A 26,809-nucleotide genomic window follows, 5' to 3' on the forward strand; every position below is an offset into this window, starting at 1 on the left:
GGGTGTAAGGATGTGGAGGTGTGTTTGGATGTCACACAGCCGAGGGTGGCTGGTAATGACGTGGGTGTGGCAAGACAGAGGCAGGCCCCGGTGCGGTTTGGTCAGCCCTTTCGAGGGAGGTGTTTCGCTTTCAACGGAGGCCAATGTGAGAGAGGTGCGGCCTGCAGATTCAGGCATGTATGTTCGGCATGCGGTGGGGGTCACCCAAGGAGAGAGTGCCCCAGGAGGAGCGGTCCTGCCGCTACGGATAGACCCACCACTGGAGGCGCGGCTCGGTAAGGCGGCATCGCCCATTGTATTGGTTGAGCTTAGGAAATGGTTGGGTTGGTACCATGACAAGAGGGCTGCTGAGTTTTTATGGAATGGTTTCAATGATGGGTTCATATTGCCGGTGACAGGTGTGGTGCAGACTGGTACGCCCCGGAATTTGAAATCGGCTACGGAATTGCCAATGGTAGTGCACGAGAAAGTGTGTTAAGAGGTGTCTTTGGGAAGAATGTGTGGCCCCTTTTCGGTTCCCCCAGTACAGGATTTAGTTCTTTCCCCAGTGGGGGTGGTGTCACGGGCACTAGGAGTCTTTACCCAGAATGTCACCAGATGATGGACTTACCAGAGTAATACAGTTGGTAATATGGTTCTCTGGTAGCAGGGTGACAACGGAACAGGAGAAACAGCAGATGGTGAGAGAATGCTCGAGGAAAGTCTATGACTAGCAGCAACTGGTAATGAGTAGATGAATGTACACGAGGAACCAGATGGACAAGGAAACGGGAGGAGAGTCAGTGGTCTGCGTATAGCAAGTTGTACCACTGCTATAGTGAAGTGGAATGTCCAGGAGTAGCGAGGAGGTAGTGAGAGTCAGCGGTCTGCGTATAGCAAGTTGTACCGCTGTCTAGGTGAAGGAATGGAATCCAGGTGAAGGTAGGTAACAGGGAAGTCAGTGGTCTGCGTATAGCAAGTTGTACCACTGCTTATGTGAGAGGATACTTGAAACTGGTGTCACAGGGAACAGGAGTCAGTGGTTTGCGTCAGCAAGTTGTACCACTGCTATATATATGTGAGGAGGGGCACGAGGAGATGAATGTAATGCAGAGTATACACGGGGCACACTGAACTTGATCCCACGATGATATCCACAATACAGAGATAACTGACCAGCACTGCTTAAGTATACAAAGTCACAATAACAATCCAGGCAATGGGAAACAAAGTCAATGGTAATAATAGCCTCAGTGGATAGGCTCCGGAGGAGAACACAACTCAGTCCAGAAGGATATGCAATACACAAGCAAAGTCAATGGGAAGTATGCATACCGCGGTTCAGGAGAGCAGGCTGTCAGAGAGACGTGCAGGGATACCTGAACGGCTGAAGACCGGCAGGAGGAGAGACCACTGGAGGGTGGAAGCGGTAATCAGGTTGGTGCAGCGCACGGCAGGTAATCCAGAATGAACGAAGCAATACTCCGGAAGCAGTAGAAAGTGGAACTGGAAACATGAAGAACACGGGAGAGTTGAGGCGGTCTGGTATCCAGTAGTAGAGATGGAAGCAGTGGAGCGCTGACACGATGAACACAGGAGAGTTGAAGTGAACAGGAACTCTGTAGAAGCAACGGAGGCAGTGGGTAGGAATCAGCTGAGTGCAGACACGATGAACACAGGAGAGTTGAAGTGAACAGGAACTCTGTAGAAGTAACAGAGACAGCGGATAGGAATCAGCTGAGTGCAGACACGATGAACACAGGAGAGTTGAAGTGGTCTGGAAACCACAATAGCAGTAAACAGGAATCAGCAGGAGCTGAATACACGAGGAACACAGGAACACCTTCAGAGGCTCATGGGGAATGAGACTCCAAGATCAGGCAACCAGGTAATGATCACAGGTGGTTTAAATAGGGAGGGTTGCCTGATCATCCAATCAATAAAAAGCAACAGGTACTGAAGGCTTGAAAGGGCTGCACATGCGCAGACCCTCAGGATGGCGGACGGCCACGGTTCCTGAATACACGGGAAGTGGTACTCACAGTCCGGTGAGTGACAGTGGGGAAGTTTCGGTTAATCCAGCATTTATCTCACCCACAGGGTGCATCGGTGAATGATGCGATTGCGGAGTCTGAATGTTCAGTTGGTTACCAGTCGTTTGAGGATGCATTGGCATTGGTTCAGGGATGTGGCGCGGGGGCGCTGTTAGCAAAGTTGGACATTGAGTCTGCGTTTAGGTTGTTGCCTTTGCATCCTTCTTCATTTCGGTACATGGGTTTTCGGTTGTCAGATGGGTATTACATGGATAAATGTCTACCTATGGGATGTTCAGTGTCATGTGCGTTTTTTGAATGTTTTAGCACTTTTCTCCATTGGTGTGTAGTGGCCGGGTCGGGGCACCAGAGTGTGGCCCACTACCTTGATGATTTTCTGTTTATTGGCCCAGCGGGTTCAACAGTATGTCAGGACTTGTTGTTTTCTGCTCAGGCGTTGTTTAGGTTGATGGGAGTTCCGGTAGCAGCGGACAAGTCAGAAGGCCCGACTGTGAGGTTGTCATACCTAGGTATTGAGATTGACACGGTCGCCGGTTGTTGTAGGCTTCCAGCAGAAAAGGTTGCTAAGTTGAGTGGTATTATTGATACGGTTCAGGATGAGTGTAAAGTACAGTTGAGACAGGTGCAGTCACTGCTTGGTCTCTTTAATTTTGCCTGTAGAGTCATTCCCATGGGGAATGTGTTTTGTCGAAAGCTGGAGAGGGCTACGGCTGGTGTTACAAAGGCAAAGCATTTTATGAGAATGTCCAAAGAGATTAGGGATGATTTAGCTATGTGGCGTTTGTTCTTAGAGAGTTTTAATGGAGTTTGTTTGTGGCCTCTGCCTGGCGCCAATAACGTGGAGTTGCAATTGTTCACAGATGCTGCTGGGTCTTCCGGGTTTGGGGCTTATATGGATGGGAAGTGGTGCGCAGCAGCTTGGCCAGGTACTTGGCGTCAGGAGGGTCTCACAAGGAATCTCTTGCTGTTGGAGTTGTTCCCCATCATTGTGGCTATCGAGTTATGGGGTGTTTGTCTGCATAATAGGAATATATCTTTCTGGTGCGACAACTTGGGGGTAGTCCATGCTATTAATAACCAGAGGGCCACCTCCCTGCCGGCTCTGAGGCTATTGAGACATTTGGTTTTTAGGTGTCTGACTCTCAACATTACTTTCAGGGCAAGGCATGTACCTGGGGTGGATAACGGGATTGCGGATGCTTTGTCTAGGTTTGATTGGAATAAGTTTCGTTTGTTAGCTCCGCATGCTGATGTGTCTGGTATTTCATGCCCCGATTTTGTCTGGCAGATTATAAGGCCGACGTAGAGGATCTTGCTAAGCGGTCAGTTGCACCTGGGACGTTGAAGAAATATCGGGAAGCTTGGTCGTCCTGGGAGGGTTTTTGTGGATTTGATGAGGCTAGAGGTAAGACGGGGCGACAGCGCATGCTCGCGTTTGTGTGGCATTGTTTTCAGGCGGGCAGATCTAAAACATATATGATGTCCGTTTTGGCTGGTATTTCGTTTTTTATGCAGATTTCAGGTAGTCGGGATGTTACCAAACAGGCATTGGTGCGTAAGGTTTTAAGAGGTTGGGCTAGAATTTCCCCTCCGTTAGTAGATAAACGCAGACCTATTGATAAGAGAATGTTAGTGAACTTGGTGAATGTTATCATGGTTGTGGCGACGGATGAGTTTGAGGCAGCCTTGTTTCGGCTGGCGTTTGTTATGGCTTTTTTCGGGGCTTTTAGAATAGGCGAGTTGGTAGCCTCGTCTAGGACGGCTGTTGATTCAGGTTTGCTTTACAGGAATGTTGTGGTTCAGGAGGAGAGTATTGCTTGTAAAATTCATAGATCAAAGACTGATTCGTTGGGTAGAGGGAAGTGGGTCACTTTGCAGCGGAACCAGGATATAGCGGTTTGTCCAGTGGAATTGACGAGATTGTACAGGGATAGGTCTCCTGCTCCCGGTGTTAATTGGCTTAGACATAGTGACGGTTTTCCCCTTATGAAGTTTCAATTTTCAGCAGTATTCAAAAGTTGCGTGGTTAAGCTTGGATTGAGTGCAGCGGACTATGGGACGCATTCATTTAGGATAGGGGCAGCTACGGTAGCAGCAGAAGAAGGAGTGTCTGAGCAGAGCATTATGGCTTTGGGTAGATGGAGGTCTAAGTGTTTTAAACGGTACATTAGGCCAGCTGTGGCGCTCTAGGCTTAGACAGTGAGAGGTAGTAAGGCTGACCCATGACGTTGCGTTGCTTACCTTGTTGAAAGGGAGCGCGGAGGGTTTTGCCATTTCTTTTCTCCGGGGGCCTGATTGGCTGTGGCACCCCGGGGTTTCCGGTTTTACCTTTGCATGGGTCACCCTGCGTTATGCGCGAATGTGGCAATTTTTTGTTTTCCGTATTAATTATATTAAGTTTGGTCATCTAATTTACATGCATTATTACTTCATGTTGCAGGTGCACGTCAGGATGGGAGGAATATTTGGCTAGTCCGCCATTCATTTGTTTTTTGGGCTGGTAAGAGCGGCCCTGCTCATGATTTGAGCAAATTTCCCCGAGCAGAGTCAATAAGATGGATAGGCGTTAGGGGTATGCGTTGGGCATCTCTGTTGAAGATACTAAAAGACACCGAGAGTAGATTTGGGCGCCCTTCAGAACTAATTATTCACCTTGGGGGGAACGACTTGGGTAAGTGGTCCAGTTTAGAGCTCATTGAACAGATAAGAGCTGATGTCGGGGCCATTAAATTTCACTGGCCAACAGTTCACCTTATATGGTCCGATATTATCCCTAGGCGCAATTGGAGAGGGGCGGATAAACCAGCTCGGATTGAGAAAGCTCGTGGGAAGGTAAATCGGGCGGTTCGGAAGATCTTTCAGGAAATAGGTGGTGACTGCATTAGTTATCCTTCCATAAGGGCTGTGTTGACGCAGTACTATAGGCCCGATGGTGTACATTTGTCTGATTTGGGTATGGCATACTTTTATAGAGCAGATATTTGGTTTTCTTGTTTGGCTATGAGAGGTCAGTTGGTGGTGGGCTGCGGTTCCTGGTGGGGAACCTTAGCTGTGGCGGTAAGCAGCCCAATCAGCGGCCATTTTGTTACATTGAAGGCGTAGTAGGCACTCTTCTCTTAAAGGGATTGGGCAATTACTTAAAATAGCCCTTCGGGGTTAATGGGCTCCGCTTAGGCGGGCGGGCCTAAGCTAATGTGCCAAATGGGGGAGTTTGGCATTTTACGCCTAGCCGGGTCCAATTTAGTTTGGACGGAATTTACAACTGGTAGGTGTGGCCTGGATGCTGATTGGTCTGTTTATATTGGCCACCAATTTTTCCCCAGCAGGTTCGCCTCTAATAAATTCCTGACCTTTCAAACGCCAATTCAAGTCTCCGTGTCGTTATTTTAGTTTGTTAAGTTAACTCTGGTAAAGGTTAAAGATGGTATTGTATGTGGTCCACTATAAGCGGTTTATTCATCAGTCTTCCATTAAGCCCAATGAGCAATCTGCAATGGGCATTATATGATGAGCGTTATAAGTTTCATGCTACATATATTTTTCTATCTTCACCCCTATGGAGCAGACAAGCTGCAAGTGTCCCTCTGTCTGTGTATATAATAATACGAGGGGACCTCCAGAACGGACATTGTATATTTACTGTGGTGAATGTGTTTATATGGTGCCGTCTGATTCATAATCGGGGCGTGGTCTCTTTAACTCTATAGAGACACTATTTCTATGTCTGGGTGCTGGTTGGTTGCCCACATTGCTTCTAGGTTACCCGGGTGATGCTGGAAGTGACGCTGTAGCCGCGCTAATTGTGTCTTTCCACGTTCACATGTGGTAGTTCAGGGTTTTGTATAAAAGCGGATAAATAATATATTTGATTTATATTCCTGATGAAAGCTTGCTAGACATTCTGAACCATTGTATCTAATTACTGTAGTGTTAAAACACTATATATATATATATATATATATATATATATATATATATATATATATACACAGATATATGTATGTCCTACTACGCTTTTGTTATGCACATCTAGTTGCTATCCAATAACGATTGTCGATTACCGAAATGTGTTATCAAAGCACAATGTTATTTAATAGCAGAATAACAATTTGAATAAAATAAATACAGCCGTTACTTATCGCAGGCGCCCTGGATCCAGTGTACGGTCATTCAGGTCTGAAGGCTGTGGTCAAGTAGACTGTCCACTAGGTCCAGAGCCCCTGTTTATATACAGTCAGTGAATACAGTAAAACAATGCAGATGATGTTGCTTGCTTCTATAGGTCCAGGCTTCAGGAGGGTCCAGTGTAATGCAGGTCATAGGCCAGTTTAAACAAAAATATTCAAAGGTGGGGGTCAGCTCTCCAGGGGATGCACTCCGATTTTCCCGCCAAGAATCCAGTTTAAACTAGTCCATTTACATTACACAGACAATATCATTTTACACATTTATTCCCTATCATCGCTAACTAGAGTATGCAATGTGCAATCCCTACGGCGAATGAACCGGACAACTGCGGATAAATAGGGGATTAAAATGATACTAAAAATGACATGTTTTCTGTAACCTGAACCTTTGATTTCACTAACATGTATATAACTTATAATATTAACCGTAAACATTGCTACATTTTGACATAAATAACTATGTGTTGCAACTACAATTAATGTGTACTAATTACAAATGTGTATGTTCGTGTGAATGCGTATAAATGTGTAAAACCTGTTATTGCCACGTGCTGCGGCTGGATAAGCTTCTTCACGCCGTAGCGTGCTGTACGCATAATTTTCAGATAAAGACGATCAAGTTGTTAGATATTAATTGAAATTACTTTATCCAATTAGCTGACTTCGACACTTTATATAGCAATTTCTGCAACACGATGGTGTTAGGGGGTCCCCAAACTATCCTACACTCGCCAACCAATAAACATGATATATTTTGTCATAGATCAACCAGTTTCTAGAAATGTCAGAGAGGAAGATATATTAAAGAACAATAGTGGTAGATTGTTCCTACTTACATAGCCCTAGCAATATAAGACTGTTTGCTACATGATCAGGAATGAAAGAAATGCATTGTTATTTATGCCTTCATCAATATTTTAACAACAAAATAAATAACTGTATTTTTCATAAAGTACCTGAGTAATTCCTGCAAAATTAATAATTTTTGTTAGCTTATTAAGTGACCTTTACAGTTTCTAAAATAAGTACATTTTTCTGCATGATGTCCCTTATGTATTAGCTGTGTCCCTTAGTATAACTGAGCCTATAGATATAATATGAGTGACAACCTCAGCCTCGCCCTGTGTGGAGAATGTGAAACACACCCACTGGTGTCTGAGTGTCAGAGAGTTTCACTTTCATTTCTCTCTTCTGCTGTCAGCGATGGCGTCTGCTGATCTGAGACAGGAGCTGAAGTGTTCCATCTGCCTGAACATTTATACAGATCCTGTAACACTGAGATGTGGACACAACTTCTGCCGGGTCTGTATTGATCGTGTGCTGGATACACAGGAGGGGTCTGGAGTTTATACCTGTCCTGAATGCAGAGCAGAGTGTCAGGAGCGTCCTGCACTGCAGAGGAACATAACTCTGTGTAACATAGTGGGGAGATTTCTTTCTACTCGGCCAGATCAGGAGGAGACTGAGATCTTCTGTACTTACTGTATTCACTCTCCTGTACCAGCTGCTAAATCCTGTCTGCATTGTGAGGCTTCTCTTTGTGATAATCACCTGAGAGTACACAGCAAGTCAGCAGAACACGTCTTATGTGATCCCACCACTTCCCTGGGGAACAGGAAATGCTCCGTCCATAAGGAGCTCTTGAAATATTACTGCACTCAGGACGCAGCCTGTATCTGTGTATCCTGTAATTTGGCCGGAGAACATCGGGGACACCGTGTGGAGATGCTGGATGAGGCCTCTGAGAAGAAGAAGGAGAAACTGGAAAATGTTCTTCAGAAACTGACCATAAAGAGAGAGGAGACTGAGAAAAGAGTCCAGAGACTGCAGAAACGCAGAAGAGAAGATCAGGATAAAGCAGCTGGTGTAACAGAGACAGTCACTGCCCTGTTTAGAGACATCAGGAGACAGCTGGAAGACCTAGAGAAGAGAGTTCTGAGTGAGATCTCCAGGCAGGAAGAGAGCGTTTCACTCTCAGTCTCTGATCTGATTCAGCAGCTGGAAATAAAGAAGGACGAGCTGTCCAGGAAGATGCGTCACATTGAGGAGCTGTGTAATATGTCTGATCCAGTGACTGTCTTACAGGAACCAGACACAGGTGACTTGTGTGATACTGAGGACAGAGAGAGACATGATGACCAGGTCCATGATGTAGGAGATCTGGATGTGGGTCTCATCTCAAGGAAATTACACACATTATCTGATATAATAACAGGTATAAATGTTTTCTTCTATATGCAGGAAGCTACAGATATATTACTAGATGTAAACACAGCTGGTAATAATATACACATATCAGATGACAGGAAAACTGCATCCAGATTCGAAAAAACCCAGAATCATCCAGAAACACCAGAGAGATTTCAGTATAATCAGGTAATAAGCACCAGAAGCTTTTCCTCAGGGCGACATTACTGGGAAGTGGAGATCAGTAACTCAGTGAGCTGGAGGGTAGGAATGTGTTATCCCAGTATAAACAGGAGAGGAGATCAGTCACACATTGGAGATAATAACAAGTCCTGGTGTTTGTGTGGGAGGTATAATAATCAGTATACAGTGATACATGAAAGGAAAGTGATCCAGTTACCTGACAATATTCCCTGTGATACAGTGAGGATATATCTGGATTATGAGGCTGGACAGATGTCCTTTTATTCTCTGTGTGACCCGATCAGACACTTACACACCTTCACTGCCGCCTTCACTGAGCCCCTTCATGCTGCATTATGGGTAGGGAGAGGTTGTATAAAGATATCTGGGGGAGTCAGGAAATTGGAGAAATGATCATAAGAAATCTGCCCAGAGACTGGTGACATCAAAGGGAGGGTAAATGGATTGGTGGAACATTATCCAATAGAATGAAGCAGTGGGTGGAGGTACAGCTGAGCCCCTCCTCCTTTGTAACCAGGTGACCAGTGTGTCTGGAGTTGTTCCTTTGTTGGTATGTTAGAAACTTTAATTATAAATATATAAATATACATGTATGCATCTCTGATTCACTGATAGCTGTGATTGGCTGCAGTAACTGTCAGTCAGTGTATATCCTATTACAGTAGTCATCCTATTGGCTGATAGCGGTATCCAGGGGCAAGGAAACAAAAATTTTCAAGGGGGGGGGCTAAAGGCCGAGGATCACTATAGTGCTTGGAGCCCCTTTTTCTCGCGCTTGGTATCTCGTTTTACGACAGTTGTGACTGTAGATATACAATCCTATGTTAATTTTTGTCAGTGTTTCAGGGATTTATTTTACTACAAAAGTTTATTCATACATTATTAAATAAATATTATTTTTAATATTAATTACCAATTAGTACAATCACTGTTAGAAAGATAAATTCAATTGTTCAACATAAAAATTTACATGTTTCATAGTCATTAACCTAGTTTTTATTCAGATTTCGTTGACAGCATAATCTTATTTGATTGGAGGTATTTTTAAATCTATAGTCACCGCCTCACTGGTTATGTTATGTGTTATAGATTTAAATTGCTTTATCTCACGTTTGTTACTGGACGCACCGTACAAAATTCTGGGTAAAAGTAAAGTGAATAGTTGTTCATCATTAATGCATGTTATATATTAAATGTTTATGAACGGAACACTTTTGAATAAACAAATTAATCAATCAATCTGTATTAAATCTATACTAAGTCAATTTATATTACAGAACATTTGGTGCTTATACTAAGACAATATATAATTACATTTTTTTTCACAAAGTTTAAAACAGATACCGTGACATCATAAAGTAGCATGAAGGACCCACTCCTACACTTTGCCAAAAATACATTTCCTCTCTTCATTTCTGGTTGCAAACTGTCTCAATACATCGTACAAGTTCAGGGCAGTTGTGTGTCCTCGATGAACAGGAAGTATCAGGATCTGCGTTAGGTGTTTCTGTGTCATGTTAGACCTCAGATACGTTTTCAGACTGTGACGTGCGCTAGAGGTGCGCTCCGATGTCACAGCTGAAGTGGGCACAGTCATGGTGAAGGGTGTAGTACGAGTTATCGATGATGTAAACACCGACAGTGTTTATTCCTACATAATTATTACGATAGTGAACAGAGCGACATAGAAAAAATAACTACTTACCTGTAAAGAGACACAGAGGAAATCCGATGTGAGGAGAGGGCGACACTTCCAAATTACGTCACTTACATGTGCAGCTTTTTTTTTGTTTATTTAAAGTGGCAATGCACGGACCCATTGAATTATGGTAATATTAATTGGATTCCTAACCCTAACCCTTGACCCTTAACCCCTAACCTGCTGCCTAACCCTAACCTCTAACGTAAAGGTAATACTTACATGGGTCCGTGCATTGCCACTTTAAAATCTGAAATTTACAAGTCGCAGTTGTAAGTGACGTCATTTGGATGTGTAGCCCTCTCCTCATATCGGATTTCCTCTGTGTCTCTTTACAGGTAAGTAGTTATTTTTGCTATGTCGCTCTGTTCACTATTGTAATAATTATGTAGGAGTAAACACTGTCGGTGTTATATCATCAATAACTCGATTACCACTGATGATGAGCACAAAGAGCAATACCACCTGCTGAAGAAGGGCTTTAGTTGTGTGTCAGACTCCTTACTGAACTATTCAGTGAAACCACTGCAGGAGGTGGGTGCTTCACCGGGCATATTTTTCAACAGCTAGAGTTGAGTATGCATACTCGCATTATCAAAATCTTCAGCGAATAGGCCCAGTGTCTCAATGAAACTACATCTCCCACAAGGCTACTGTGAGAAGGGTCTGTGGGTGGGGAGACTGAAAAACCCCAGAGCAGAGGGGGAGGGAGATAAAGAGCATCCTGAGAGATCACTGGGTTGGTGGTCTGGGCAGAGAGAACAGACAGTTTGCAGGAGGAGGTTTGCATGCACCTCTGAAGAAGGACATTTTGCAAGTCAGCCATTTTGGAGGGAATCAAGTTCAGACCATGGGACCCACACTGGTGAAGATAGATGGGTGGGCAAGTAAACGTGCACATAGTTTTTGTTTAATCATCATTTGAGCTTTTAACACAATGTGATCCCTCTGGTGTTAAATTAAAGTTGTAGAACTACATGTCCCAGGATTCTGCAAGGATACAAGCTGAGGATTTTACATTTGTTGCTACAGGAAGGTTGCATTCTTTGCTGCAAGTGATTTGGTTAAATATTTTATTCCAGTTAGTCCTGATATTACTATAGGTATAGTTAAAGCACAGTAGCAATGTAATCTATAAATTGTAAACAATTTATTATTACTTAAACAAATACAATTCAATTATTTTAAAATGGATTTTTAAATTGATGCTCGGCTGCTGAGCACAGGTAACTTTCCTCGGTGAACAGATCTAATTTTACCAAAAGCTCACCTTCATCTGGTGTTTCCACTACATGGAGATCATCATCAGGCTGAGGGTCTGACTCAGAGCTTTCGTGTCTTACATTAATGGAACTGACTCGTGGTCGCTTTGATGATGATTCAGTACTTAGACCGCCCAAAAAATCTTTAATCCTTTTCTGTGCCGTGACTTAGTCATAGATGGCTGCTACTAACAGGCTGGGACTCCGTGGAGAGGACCTGAGATGGACGGGGTGGCCACTCTACTGCCTGCATGATCCATGTCACCAACAGTGGCTGCAGTGTAGTGCAACGAGGTATTGGGGGAGAGGGGAGGTTTGGAGGCTGATCAGAAGAAACTTTCTGGCTGTCACAACAGACAGAGAGAGAGATACTATGGTCAACTTGTTAGCAGCCAATGAACCTACCAGTATGTCTGTGGAGTGTGTGAGGAAACCAGAGCACCCAGAGGAAACCCACGCAAACACGGGGAGAACATACAAATTCCTGACAGATAAGGCCATGGTTGGGAATTGATTGAACTCCTGACCCAAGTGCTGTAAGGCAGAAGTGCTAAGCACTTAGCCACTGTGCTGCCATAAATGTGTATATGTTTATCTATCTATCGATCTATTCCTAAATATCAAACAGATGGGGGCGCTTCCTTAGTGCATTAACCAAGGTAAAAGATTTAATTTAAAAGACAAAGTTTACACATACCAGATGAACAGGTCATTCAAGCATTGATCAATCAGCTGACTCCTCTATTTTCTAACAGCGGACATCATATAAGAAGTTGTTCGTCTGTAGAAATGGATCCACAGCCGCCTCTACGCGTTTCACCTTATCAGACTTCATCAGGATAAAAAGAAATCTAGTAAATTCAAATGCTCGTTTGTTACTACTTTTAATGCAGCAAGTCATAAGATCACTAGAATCCTGGAAAAGCATTGGTTGGTATTGAAACTTGACCCATTATTATCAGACTTATTACCTATTAAACCTCAAATTATTTTTAAGAGACCTTAAACACTGAGAACATTTCTAGCTCCTTCCCATCTAAGAGAGGTATCTATTAAACATAATAATTGGTTGATCCTGGCTAAGGGTTTCTCTCCTTGTGGGCATAGTAATGCTTACACGTATGTGCATAAAGAGCACAAAACATTCTCAGACGCATCTGCAATAAAAGTGAGGACTATTCAGTCCCTGGTGAACTGTAACACCTCCTTTGTGGTGTACTTACTAGAATGCTGGTGTGGAAATGCACTATGGAAGCCCCCCCCCATCTGATTCATATTTAGGAATTGATCTACCGGTGGAGATGGGGCTGTGGAAGGGGAGGAGGCGCAGATTACTTGCTGCTGGTGCTGATGCTGTTCGTGAGAGAATACCAGTTATCACGGACAATACCAAGTACTTTTTATAATCATTATTGCACCTTGGATAGAGGTACAGACAGGAATTGGATTGTCTGAGCGCAGTTTTTTTTATATATATAATTGTTTGTAATCGGCTTAATCATCCTAAACTCCTTATCTGTGTCTTGCAGCTATGTGGTATAAAGCATATTGTGTGAGACACGGGGGGAGAACATGTATGTGTGTGTATAACATTGTGCTGTAAGAGGCTGTGATATGTTTCTTCAGTGTTAGACTGGGGCATGAAGGGCCCACCGGGGGACTGCAACGCTAGGGGCCCACCAGAGGGGGTGTGGCCAGCCATCATAGAGGCGAGACCAGACACTAGAGGGGGATTGGTCAGTCCACGAAGGACAGCTAGCTCTATAGTGTAGTATATAAAGAATGCAGTGTATATATAAAGAATACACAGTCTTGACCTGCCCCTTAAAATGGGCAGAACAGTCACCAAAAATTCCCACTATACTCAGAACATTTAACAGACTGTCCTACCTGTTCTTGTCACTTTCACCACCTTTAGTTGCGGCTTGTCTGGATCCTGGATTGTTGGGGACCCTATTTGAAAAAAAATGGGTGTATTTAGAAAATTGCAACCAGCCCTGGCGTTAAATCAATAGGACCCACGATTAATACTTAGGCCCAACATTAAAGTAATAGTATTCCCATTTAATAAATAAACTAATTTCCCTCCTTCAAAACAGCCCCAGCAATAGATTAATAGCATTTACTTTTAATAAATATACCTATTTCCCGCAACCGTCACTGCCATTAAATAATTCATATTCACATTTAATAAATAGACCTCATGCTCCTCAAACTCAGCCCCACATTAAATTAATAGCCCCCAAGCCACCCCATCTTAAATTAATAGTCCCCACTATAAAACTAAACTGCCCCACCATCACTCCACAAACAAAATAGCACCCATTAGTTAGCCACCACCTACCACCCACACATTACAATGCCCCTTCATCACCATGCTGTGCCTCCTTATGATCACACTGCGCCCTCCATGCTGTTTATGCTCCCCCTTCATCACACTGTGCCATGCTGCTTTTGCTCCCCCCTTCTCCTGGCCCCCCTTGATCACCCTGTGCCATGCTGCTTTGGTCCCCCTTCATCACCCTGTGCCATGCTGCTTTGGCCCCCATTCATCCACTTCATCACACTCTGCCATGCTGCTTTGGCCCCCCTTCACACTCTGCCATGCTGCTTTGTCCCCCCTACACACTCTGCTATGCTGCTTTGGCACCATTCACCCTATGCCATGTTGCTTTGGCCCCATTCACACTCTGCCATGCTGCTTTGGCCCCCCTACACACTCTGCTATGCTGCTTTGGCACCATTCACCCTATGCCATGTTGCTTTGGCCCCATTCACACTCTGCCATGCTGCTTTGGCCCCCCTTCACACTCTGCCATGCTGCTTTGGCCCCATTCACACTCTGCCATGCTGCCTTTGCTCCCCCTTCTCTCTCTGCCTTGCTAGATGGGACAAACTCACAATATCATGGAAAGGCTGAATCTGTTAAAATGATTGCCCTACCACCTTTCTTGTACCTTTTCCAAACTCTCCATCTTAAGGTACCCACCAATACCTTCAAATGTCTTCAACAGCTGGTCACCAAATTTGTTTGGTTGGCAAGAAACCCCAGAATCCTTGGCTTTGGGTATCCCTCATTTTCTTAAATATTGTAGATAGAGTTACACACCTTACTCAATGTGTTCTTTTATATTCGCCCCGTATTGTGAGAATTTGGGTCAATATCAAAGCCGGTCTTTCTTAATCTCATTCACCCTCTACCTGGCTTAATCCGCAACATAGACCACCTCTAACTTCCTTACCCCCCTCCTTGACATTCTCCATACCAATTTGGTCCCAAACCACCCGCTCCTATGACCTTATCCCTAATTCCTGGCGTATGACTGTGGAAAACCCCTCAATTTCCAAGAGGCCTCACACCGCCTTAGTTTCCAGAATGGACGAGTCTCCATATCCCCTCCTCCTGCTTTTATCAATATCTACAAATTAGACATCTCTATGATACCGTTCTTCGCTCCCACCCTGATATCCACCAATCTTCCTCACTAGTGTCCTTTTGTTCACAAAGGTCCCCATCCCGAGTCTAATCTCTACTTTTATCATCCCTTTTTACAACACCAACGCTCTACCAAGAACCCTCACAAACCTATATGGCAGTAAGATATGGGGGAAACACTCGACCCTGAGGATTGGGAGACTATCAGATTTCACGTGGGCACTCTGTCTCACATTTGGTAGCACTGCCCAAAATTAATTTCCGCCTGGAGGAAAATTCACCATTTGATCACTGATGTAATCTTCCCAGATTCTCTTTCCTATTCTGTTACCCCGCAATATCCCCGATGTTTCCGCACATAGCCAGTAGTTGATTACTCATATTCTCAATTCCACTAAATACCAAATCACATTATTTTGGAAGAACCGAGAACCGCCTCAAGTCCTTTCCATTATTAACCAGACCTGGCAAGTTTATCATATGGAATTTATCACTAGTGTCTTCCAACACACCCCTAATAAACTTCCCAGCACCTGGAGGCCGTGGACTGCGTACTTTGGGACCGTTCCTGCTCTGAAGGATTAATAATATCAGACAGTGACCTCTTTCTCCCCTCCTTTTGTACTTCTAATTCTTTTCTTTCATCTCACAATGCGTTACCCCCTGCGTCTTATTTTTTCGTTATTGAACATTACTTACCTGCATTGTATCCTGTTTAAATAAACTTGTCTGTTGTTAATTATATGATGTTGAGGTGCATTGTGTTGCTCTTCGAACCTATGTTGTCTTTTTATTGCCCCCCCCCCATGTTTCCCTTCTCTTTTTCTGTATTACTACCCCTCTTTTCCTTAACTGCATTTACACCTTTGAAAACCAATAAAAAAAATGTTTTTTTAAAAAGAGACAGAGGAGTCTTTGGATGTGGAGTCAGAGAATAGTTGACTTGGGTTCTACTATATATCACCCTGAACCATGGCTCCCCAACCTATTAGATTTTCCACCATTAATGTGACTTCGACACAGTCCGAGAGGCCACAGCTGATTTTATATTAAGAGACCAGGGTAGGTTGACTTACTGACGTCCACAAAGCAAAAACACGAGTGAAGGAGGGGTCCACCTATCGATCTTTTGTGGCTGAGCCATGTAGCGGTTGGCAGTACTTTCCTTTCCAGTATGGTAAATGTCCAGCCGGTTATATAGTTGGAAGTAGGTAGGTGAACGGTTTTGGATGTCAACCTGAAGGGTCATGACTTGAAACTTATTAATGTCTATGGTCCACAAACTACATGGGATAGGAAGGATCTCTTCAGGGAGATAAAGTCTTTCCTTTATAGGTCAGATTGTCAGATCACTTTTCCTCTCTGGCAACAGCTTAACAGAGACAAGATGTTAAAAATACCAAAGAAGAAGTTATTATTTGGTAGTAAATTAGATAAAGGGGGCCGTGGTTTGGACGTTATCGATGCAGGACGCGTGTCTGATGAGCTCCGGTGATATTGGGCTTAAATAAAGTGTATTTGAGTTATTTAAGCGCCACAAAGCACAGGTGGAGTGTTTCCATTGTCCCTGAACATCGAGGGCTCTTTCCGGACACAGGCTTTTGGATGTGACTGGCGGGACGACGGGCTTACTGCAGCGGTGAAGTGACTTGGAGCCTGTTTCCTATCACAGGCACAGCATTATTGAAGCTCCGTCTCTGTCCCCCGATAGGTCTTCCTACAAATTTCTATACTATGCAACTGAGAACTCTTGGTGACCTTTGGACTGTCTTATTCCACTTGGACGTTCTCTACAGAGGGGCTCATTCCCGTTCCTGTATCCCTCTTTTCTGGCTAGGCTAGAGAGCTTGGATATCTAAACCAAGTATCAGGTCAACAATAGCCTTATATGCTGACTGTTTTTTTTTGTAGTCACTCAAGCCCTTTATTGTCAGAATATAAATCTCAATGTGACACCACATCAAGCGGATATGATAGTTCAGTGTTCCTGTTGGTGACTCAGATCTCTTTGGTTTACACTCGCTGGAGGTCCTACTAACCATGAGACTTGCTAAGTTGTTACTGTTATTGTTATTGCCATTACTACTTCTACTGGTCTGTTTAGGCCATTGCAATTTTCTGATATACTGATAAGATGACTCTGTTAGTCACTGTCGTTTACCCCCCCTTTACCCCCCACCGCTGGAAGGAGCCCGAGAGATGGTTGTGGCTCCTCCACACCAGTCTCCCTGGAGCGGTTTGATGGTATACTATCTGTTGTGTTTTTCTTTGTTTGTTTGTTGGTGTCTGTTAGTGTTGTGTTTTCCCCATGTGGCTTTCCTACCCCTCTCCCCCCCCCCTTCCCACTAATCTCAACTCATATAATGTTTTACTTATTTGCAAGGTTCAAGGTCATCTATTGCTTACAAATGCCAACCCAACTGCTCAGTAATGAGAGTGACAGAAGTGCGTTTCTGAGATACTCAGAGCCACCATGACAGATAAATTTAAATTAGTTTCAATTAATGCCAAGGGTCTTAAACTCCCTGAAAAAAGATCACGGGCGTTGAGAGAAATGAGACATCTGGGAGCAGATGTTTTTTTTTTTTTCAAGAAACCCATTTTAAGCAGGGATCTGCCCCACGGCTCTCAGATGGCTTCTACCCTTCCTCATATTTTAGTAACAATAGAGAGGGCAAGACTCTGGGAGTGGCCACCCTGTTCTCTAAGAGATTACCCTTCTCAGACTTTCAGAAAATTCGTCTCGCAGAAGGAAGAGCACTTCTGATAAAATGTCGGTTATTTGATGTAACATATACTTTTGTGAACTTATATCTGCCTAACCAAGGTCAACCACTGTTTATTTCACAGGTCTTAGATAAAGTCGCAGAATATGCGGAGGGAATTCTGATTGTGGGAGGCGATCTCAATTGGACCCTTCAACCAGAAATTGATACCTCCAATGGCCGGACGGGGGTGCGCAGATCGCAACATTGTAAGGTTAGACGTACACTTCATGAACACCAACTGGTCGACACATGGCGCCTGCAACACCCAGGGTAGAGGGACTATTCCTTTTTCTCTCTCCCCCATGAGGTATACTCACGGATTGACTATCTGCTCCTTTCACAAAGGTTCCTCCCTAACCTACTAACAACATCTATTGGTCAAATAACTTGGTCAGATCACGCCCCCATATCATTGACTTTCCAACTCTCTCATTTAAAGACTAAAAAATGCACTTGGCGCCTAAACGAGCTTCTCCTCCAAAATACATATTGTAGGGACCAACTGACTGCTGCATTAGATGATTATATTTCTGACAATGTTACTCCAGACGTCTCGAGAATTACTATCTGGGAGGCGCATAAATGCGTTATCAGAGGGAAACTTATTGAGTTAGGCTCCCGTCTGAAGAAAGAAAACATCGCGTATCGAGATCACTTCAGCAGATTAGGGACCTAGAGACGACACATAAATCCAATATGTCTAGGGACCTGTTGAATAAGCTGACGGAGACGAGGGCAGCACTTAACAAATTACTTTACGATAAAGTTAAGCTTGACTTCCAGAGGTGCCGCCATCGCTTCTTTCGGTGGGGAAATAGGCCGGGAACTATGTTGGCTAGGCCTCTGCGTAAACAACGAGCTAAGGCTTACATTGCCATGATTAAGGACAGTAATGACCGTGAGTGCAAATTAACTGCCGACATAGCTGATGCATTCCATGCATACTACACCAAATTATATAATCTCGAAACTCAAGAACTTGACTCTGTAGGTGCTACACGCTCAGCTCAGATTGCGGCATACTTAAAGGAGATCAGTTTCCCCACTCTCTCAAGATCAGATAGGGATAAACTAGAACAACCTTTCACTGAAGCGAAGTTGAGGGAGGCAATTAAATCAACACCTTCGGGTAAAAGTCCGGGCCCTGATGGCTTTTCCATTGCATACTATAAGACCTTTAAGGATGAGTTGATACCCCTGATGGTGCTGGCCTTTAATGTGATCTCCAGCAACTTCGCTTTCTCCCCACAGAGTTTGGAAGCCCATATAACGGAGATCCCCAAAGAAGGAAAGGACCCCTCTCAATGTGCAAGCTATAGGCCTATTTCCTTGCTGAACGTAGATGTTAAGCTGTACGCGAAACTTATCGCAAATAAATTAAAATACCTACTTCCAGACCTGATTCACTCAGATCAGGTGGGCTTTGTCCTGGATCGTGAGGCACGGGACAACACCACCAAGGTGATAGATTTGATTTATACAGCTTCATGCTCAACAACGGCTTCAATGCTCTTATCTACAGATGCAGAAAAGCCATTTGACCGTGTGAGTTGGCCGTTTATGAGATGGCTCCTGGAGCATCTTGGATTAGGCCCGTTGGGACTTCATAGAATCTTAGCACTTTATCGACAACCCAGGGCTAGAATTAAAATTAATGGCGATCTGTCGGAATCGGTGATGATAAATAATGGCACTAGGCAGGGGTGTCCGCTATCTCCACTCATATTTGTGTTGTGCATGGCGGCGTTGCCAAGAGCAATCAGGGCCAATCCGAATATATCTGCTGTCCAGGTAGGTGAGAGAGAACATAAACTCGCTTTATTCGCGGACGACCTTTTGGCTGTTATTACCAACCCGGTTGTTTCCTTACCCAACTTGGTTAAAGAATTTCAAAGGTTTGGTTTACTATCTAACTTCAAAATTAACTATGGCAAGTCAGTGGCTTTGAACATTAATACCCCGGCCCCCGTGGTGGAGGGCTTAAAATGCGCCTTCCCTTTTATTTGGCATCCCACCCAATTGAAATATCTAGGCGTGGCACTTTCTAGCGATCTCTCGCGCCTATACGACCTCAACTTTAAACCACTTCTAGGGAATCTCCGGGCTGACTTGAGAGAGTGGCAGAGCAAGAATTTCACATGGATAGGTAGAGTTAACATTATAAAAATGAATGTCCTGCCTCGACTTCTCTACCTCATACAGACATTACCTATTTTAATTCCCGACTTCTGGTTTCAAGGCATCCAGCGTCTGGTGCGGGACTTTGTGTGGATGGGAGGTGCCCAAGATTCAAGCACGAGACTTTATTCAGACGAAGACACTTGGGGGGTCTCCAGCTTCCCCACATACCCTCGTACTATGATGCTGCAATCTTAACCAGAATAATGGAGATGTCAGTTCAGGAGGGAAGGAAACAATGGGTAGAGATCGAATCATCATATCTCGACTCTTCTAGTACTACATTAATCTGGCTAGCCAAATTACCCAAGAATTCACACCCGACCTTAGGGCCCACTCTCGCTAAATGGTCTAAGCTAAGAACTCTTACTCACATTTCATCTTTAATATCCCCATTAACGCCATTGTTCAATAACCCTAAGTTCCCTCCCGGAACTACTCCATCAGCGTTTAACCTGTGGTTGCGGGCAGGAATCCATTGTGTCAGCCAGTTGGCGGGAGCTACTGGGGTCCTCTCATTTGCAGAGATTCAATCTAAGTGGAAACTACCGAATATAGAGATCTGGCAATATCTTCAGCTTAAACATTTTCTCTCTTTTAGTCTCCCAAAACAGGATATTAATAGGAATTTAACAGTTTTTGAGTCCCTTTGTAGCAGACCTCATCACATCGCACACTCTTTATCGATTATCTATAAACTCTTAATTGAGTTTCTCTTTAGATCTCCCCCGAAATTTCTCTTAGAGTGGGAAAGGGATCTGGGAATAGATATACGAGAGACTGATTGGTCGAAAATCTTCCAAGCAATCCATGCTTGCTCACCTAACGTCTCAATATTAGAGACCCACTTTAAGGTTCTTACCAGGTGGTATAGATGCCCGGAACATCTTGCAAAAATATTTCGCGGACTGTCTAGTGCCCGCTGGAGGTGTAATCTAGGACCAGGTTCTTTACTACATATCTGGTGGGACTGTCCCATATTGCAACCCTTTTGGTCGCAGGTTAAAGGCATCACACGGAAGTTGCTTGGCCAGACTATTCCCGACACCCCAGTGTATTGGCTCCTCAATAAAGTAGATATGCCTATTTCTTGCTTTAAAAAATCCCTGTTAAAATTTGCGATATCAGCCGCCAAGGCAGTCATACCTGTGAGATGGAAAACAACCACGCCACCAAATATTCGGGACTGGATTAGGAGATTAGAATATTACAGGTCTATGGATGAATTATATTTGTCAGATATGGAGTCTTTTGTAACATATTATACTATATGGGGACCTTGGTTAAATTTTATGGATTCACCAGAGTTTGCGGCCTTGCGTACACCCACCTGAACCATGTATCTTTAGGTACAGTGGTGTATCAGCCACATGTGATTGTTGGATTAGGCTATGTTTTATACCTCCTCTGTGTATGCTGTAGACCTTTTACTGTTAAGACTTGCATCATGCCATCCCCCATTCTTTCCTTATGTCTCTTTTGTTTTACCTTCCCTCCCTGTCTGTCTTTGTGTCCTATGTGACAGGTTAGCTATACCCACCTTTTCGTGGATGGGAATGTATACTCTCTTTGATACATTTAATCTTCTTTGGCTTAGTGTTATGTTGTTATGATGTTATAATTTCTTTATCACTCGCCATCCAAAACGAATACTGTTGAAAATACATATGTATAACCTGTGTTTGTTGTTAAACCTCAATAAAAACTTATTTCTAAAAAAAATAAAATAAGATAAAGGACACAATTGCATCCCCTGAGCAAACAATTATATTACAGCTAGCCCAATTATACAGAAAGCCAATGGAGGCCTGGGGTTATCACGGATAGAGACCAACCATGCTTTAAAAATAAGACTCCCATGGTCTCTTTCAGAAGAGGGAGAGACATCAGAGATTTAGTTGCACACACGAATATAACAGCATTTAATAGCCCCAAGGAGAACTTTAATTTTACCAAGAAACCACCTGGATGTTACAAGTGTCTGAATGGCGAGATTTGACGTTATTTAGAGACTGATTATCCAATAGGCTGACTAGACTGCCCTATCAAGGCTTTTGGGGCAGAAGGGGGGGGGGGATTCGTCACAAAATTGTGACTGGGAGAGGTATAAATTGAAATTAATTTTAAAATATCAGACAATAGTTGTTCTCCGAAGTACAAAGAAAACATGAAAGAAAAATGTAGTAAGGTTTTAATGTTGACATATTCCCATGGCAAAGGCTGAAGACAGTGAGTAATCCTTGGGGCGGGCGTTTGAGGATAAGTGAGTAGGAAAGACAAGGATGGTGACAGATAAAGGCGTAACAGCCCCTCCCCCTTAACGTCTCCACCCCCAGTAGCGCTCGTTCACTTCTCCATTCCGCTACACAGTTCTGATTGCAATGAAAATAAAATGAGTGATAAAGATTGACGTGACCCTTTGCAAAGGGGAGTGGAGCGGAGTTTCGAAAAATACGGGAACATAAACATCCAAATACGGAAATAGTCTCAAACATTTTGTCACCATACAAGTTGTACAATACAACATCCTATGTCCAGGCGGAATCTATTATGTAAGGTACCAGACAGTATAAAAAACACAGAGTTATTCATCAGTCTTCCATTAAGCCCAATGACCAATCTGCAATGGGCATTATATGATGAGCGTTATAAGTTTTATGCTACATAAATTTTTCTATCTTCACCCCTATGGAGCAGACAATCTGCAAGTGTCCCTCTGTCTGTGTATTTAATAATACGTGGGGACCTCCAGAACGGACATTGTATATTTACTGTGGTGAATGTATTTATATGGTGCCGTCTGATTCATAATCGGGACGTGGTCTCTGTAACTCTATAGAGACACTATTTGTGTCTGGGTGCTGGCTGGTTGCCCACATTGCTTCTAGGTTACCCGGGTGATGCTGGAAGTGACGCTGTAGCCGAACCAATTATGTCTTTCCACGTTCACTTGTGGCGGTTCAAGGATTTGTATAAAAGCGGGTAAAATAATACATTTGATGCATATTCCTGATGAAAGCTTGCTAGACATTCTGAAACATTGTATCTAATTACTGTAGTGTTACAACTCTCTCTCTCTCTCTATATATATAACCTACTACCATTTATACATTTATATAGCAATTCCTGCAACATGGTGGTGTTAGGGGGTCCTAAAACTATCATAGATGCCCCGACCAGTAAACATGATATATTTTGTCATAGATCAACCAGTTTCTAGAAATGTCAGAGGGGACGACATATTAAAGAACAATAGTGCTTGGTTTTTCAATTTAAATAGCCCTAGCAATATAAGACTGTTTGCTACATGATCAGGAATGCAAGAGATACATTGTTATTTATGCCTTCATCAATATTTTAATAACAAGATAAATAACTGTATTATTCATAGGGGCATATTCAATTGACGGCGGGATCGCCGAAAATCCCGCGCTCAAAAAATATTACCGTTAAGAGTAAATTACCGTATTAACGGTTTTCCCGCGCAGGATTACCGTAATAACGGTAATATTTTTTGAGCGCAGGATTTTCGGCGTACCTGAGTAATTGCTGCAAAATAATTAATAAGTTTTGTTAGCTTATTAAGTGACCTTAACAGTTTCTAAAATAAGTAAGTTTTTCTGCATTATGTCCCTTTATGTATTAGCTGTTCCCTTAGTATAACTGAGCCTATATATAATGTGAGTGATAAGCTCAGCCTCTGTTCTGTTTGGAGGATGTGAAACACACCCACTGTTGTCTGAGTGTCAGATACTTTCACTTTCATTTCTCTCTTCTGCTGTCAGCGATGGCGTCTGCTGATCTGAGACAGGAGCTGGACTGTTCCATCTGCCTGAACATTTATACAGATCCTGTAACACTGAGATATGGACACAACTTCTGCCGGGTCTGTATTGATCGTGTGCTGGATACACAGGAGGGGTCTGTAGTTTATACCTGTCCTGAATGCAGAGCAGAGTGTCAGGAGCGTCCTGCACTGGAGAAAAACAGGAAGTTGTGCAACCTAGCAGAATGTGTCCGTTCTATTCCAGAGGAGAAGACTGGGATCTTCTGTATTCACTCTCCTGTACCTGCTGCTAAATCCTGTCTGTATTGTGAAGCTTCTCTGTGTGATAATCATCTGAGAGTACACAGCAAGTCAGCCGAACACGTCTTATCTGATACCACCACTTCATTGGGAAACAGAAAATGCTCCGTCCATAAGAAGATCCTGAATTATTTCAGCTCTGAGAATGCTGCCTGTATCAGTTTGTCCTGCTGTCTGATTGGGAAACACAGAGGACATCAGATGAAGTCGCTGGATGAGGCCTCTGATAAGAAGGAGAAACTGAGAAATGTTCTGCAGAAACTGACCATAAAGAAAGAGGAGACTGAGAAAAGAGTCCAGAGACTGCAGGAGCGCAGGAGAGAACACCAGGAAAAAGCATCTGGTGCGATAAAGAGTTTCACTGCCCTGTTTAGAGACATCAGGAGACAGCTGGAAGACCTAGAGAAGAGAGTCCTGAGTGAGATCTCCAGGCAGGAAGAGAGTGTTTCACTATCAGTCTCTGATCTGATCCAGCAGCTGGAAATAAAGAAGGACGAGCTGTCCAGGAAGATGCGTCACATTGAGGAGCTGTGTAACATGTCTGATCCAGTGACTGTCTTACAGGAACCAGACACAGGTGACTTGTGTGATACTGAGGACAGAGAGAGACATGATGAGCAGGTCCATGGTGTAGGAGATCTGGATGTGGGTCTCATCTCAGAGACATTACACACATTATCTAATATAATAACAAGTACAAATGTTTTCTTCTATATGCAGGGACCTACAGACATATTACTGGATGTTAACACAGCTGGTAATGATACATATATATCAGATGACAGGAAAACTGCTTTCAGGACAGAAAAAAACCAGAGACGTCCAGATACACCAGAGAGATTTCAGTATTATCAGGTATTAAGCACCAGGAGATTTTCCTCAGGGCGACATTACTGGGAAGTTGAGATCAGTAAATTAGCGAACTGGAGGGTAGGGATGTGTTATCCCAGTATAGACAGGAACGGAGATCAGTTACACATTGGAGATAATAACAAGTCCTGGGGTTTGTGTGGGGGGAGTTGGTATAATAATCAGTATACAGCGAGACATGACAGAAAAAGGATCCGGTTACCTGACAATATTCCCTATGATAGAGTGAGGATATATCTGGAATATGAGGCTGGACAGCTGTCCTTTTATTCTCTGTGTGACCCGATCAGACACTTACACACCTTCACTGCCACCTTCACTGAGCCTCTTCATGCTGCATTATGGGTACAGGGAGGGTTTATAAAGATATCTGGGGGAGTCAGCAGCTGTGAAAAATGATCATAAGAAATCTTCCCAGAGACTAGTGACATCACAGAGAGGGGAATCTGATTGGTGGAACACTTATCCAGTAAAATGAAGCAGTGGGTGGAGCTACAGCTGAGCCCCTCCTCCTATGTAACCAGGTGACCAGTGTGTCTGGATTTGTTTTATTGTTGGTGTGTTAGAAACTTTCATTGTAACTTTATAAATATACATGTATGTGGGCGTTCCCCATCTTTGATTCACTGATAGCTGTGATTGGCTGAAGTAACTGTCTGTCAGCCATTGTATACCCTATTACTGTAGTCATTGCTACGCTTGCTCCTATATGCTGCCATGTATCACAGTGATACTCAGCTCCCCCGGTGATGCAAACTGGCAGCGGTAACAGTAGTCTTACTGCTTCGCCAGTTAGTCTTGGATGCTTTTGAGAATGGGTGACACAGCTTATAATTTCATGCATGCACATTTAAACTAGAAGCCTAACTTTCCATAGAAAATTGTTATTAATATTATATTAGTGTCACCTGTAACACACCTTGTAGGGAGGGGGGGGGGTCACTAACATTATAAACAGTTTAATCATCCTAGATTCCTTACCTGTGTCATCAGCTATGTAATATAAAGTATATTGTTGAACACATGAGGGAGCACATGTATGTGTATGTGTATCGTTGTGCTATAACACGGCTGTGACATGTTTCTTACATTGTCAGGATTTCTGTGTTATAATATTCTTTCCTGTACAGTTATTTCTACACAGACCTCTTACTGATAAGAGGCCTTACCACTGGGTATTTACTTTGCATGGGAGAGCTTTAAAATGTAGTAGTGATATTACAAGTCATCCTCACTATAGCACCAGTTTTTACCTTGTCTGGTGTTATAAACAGGAGCACATAGATCAAATTCAATATATTCATATATATACCCTGGGACTACACTAGATCAGCTATGTAATATAAAGTATATTGTTGAACACATGAGGGAGCACATGTATGTGTATGTGTATCGTTGTGCTATAACAAGGCTGTGACATGTTTCTTACATTGTCAGGATTTCTGTGTTATAAAATTCTGTCTTGTGCGGCTTTATATAAACAACACTTCAAAGACAACTTTTTCTGAATCCATTATTTCACCAACAGGCGTCTTACTGACAGTTGTAGTCCAAACCAACATGACTTGAATTACAACTCCCATCAGTTAGCATTCCGAAATAGGTACAAAATAAGCCCCGCCCCAAATGTGCTTAAAATGACATCCACTGTTTGTTAAGCTCCGCCCCTATTTTAAGGCCCGTGAAACGATGTCCTGCCAAAATTGGGACAGTTCGGAGCTATGACTTAGCTGTAATATCTTGATATTTTGCAGAATGACAGTATAATTATTATTATTTTTCTTTATATTATTAAAGTGCTTGTTATACAGTATTCCCTCCTTATACCACCCCCTTTATAACACCACCAGGAACTTTCTTGGCATAAGAGTGCTTTAAACTGTAGTAGTGACATTATA

The 26,809-nt window shown here is 43.3% G+C and overlaps 1 protein-coding gene across 2 annotated transcripts in view; it reads left to right on the top strand.

Moving 5' to 3' along the window:
• Positions 1 to 26,409, top strand: part of LOC142153235 (E3 ubiquitin-protein ligase TRIM11-like) — a 33,436-nt gene extending 7,027 nt beyond the window's left edge. Inside the window, exons 2-3 of one of the 2 annotated variants that reach the window (XM_075210626.1) lie at positions 17,859 to 18,083; positions 23,740 to 26,409. In XM_075210626.1, the coding sequence (XP_075066727.1) occupies positions 23,742 to 25,310 (1,569 nt within the window). In that variant the 5' untranslated portion in view covers positions 17,859 to 18,083; positions 23,740 to 23,741 and the 3' untranslated portion in view covers positions 25,311 to 26,409. Of the gene's footprint in view, positions 1 to 7,423; positions 8,436 to 17,858; positions 18,084 to 23,739 lie in introns of those variants that run through there. The other variant, XM_075210627.1, reaches the window with a different exon arrangement.
• The last annotated feature ends 400 nt before the right edge of the window (positions 26,410 to 26,809 follow it).

This window comes from Mixophyes fleayi, chromosome 4 (assembly GCF_038048845.1).
Source record: "Mixophyes fleayi isolate aMixFle1 chromosome 4, aMixFle1.hap1, whole genome shotgun sequence".
Classification (NCBI taxonomy): Eukaryota; Metazoa; Chordata; class Amphibia; order Anura; family Limnodynastidae; genus Mixophyes; species Mixophyes fleayi.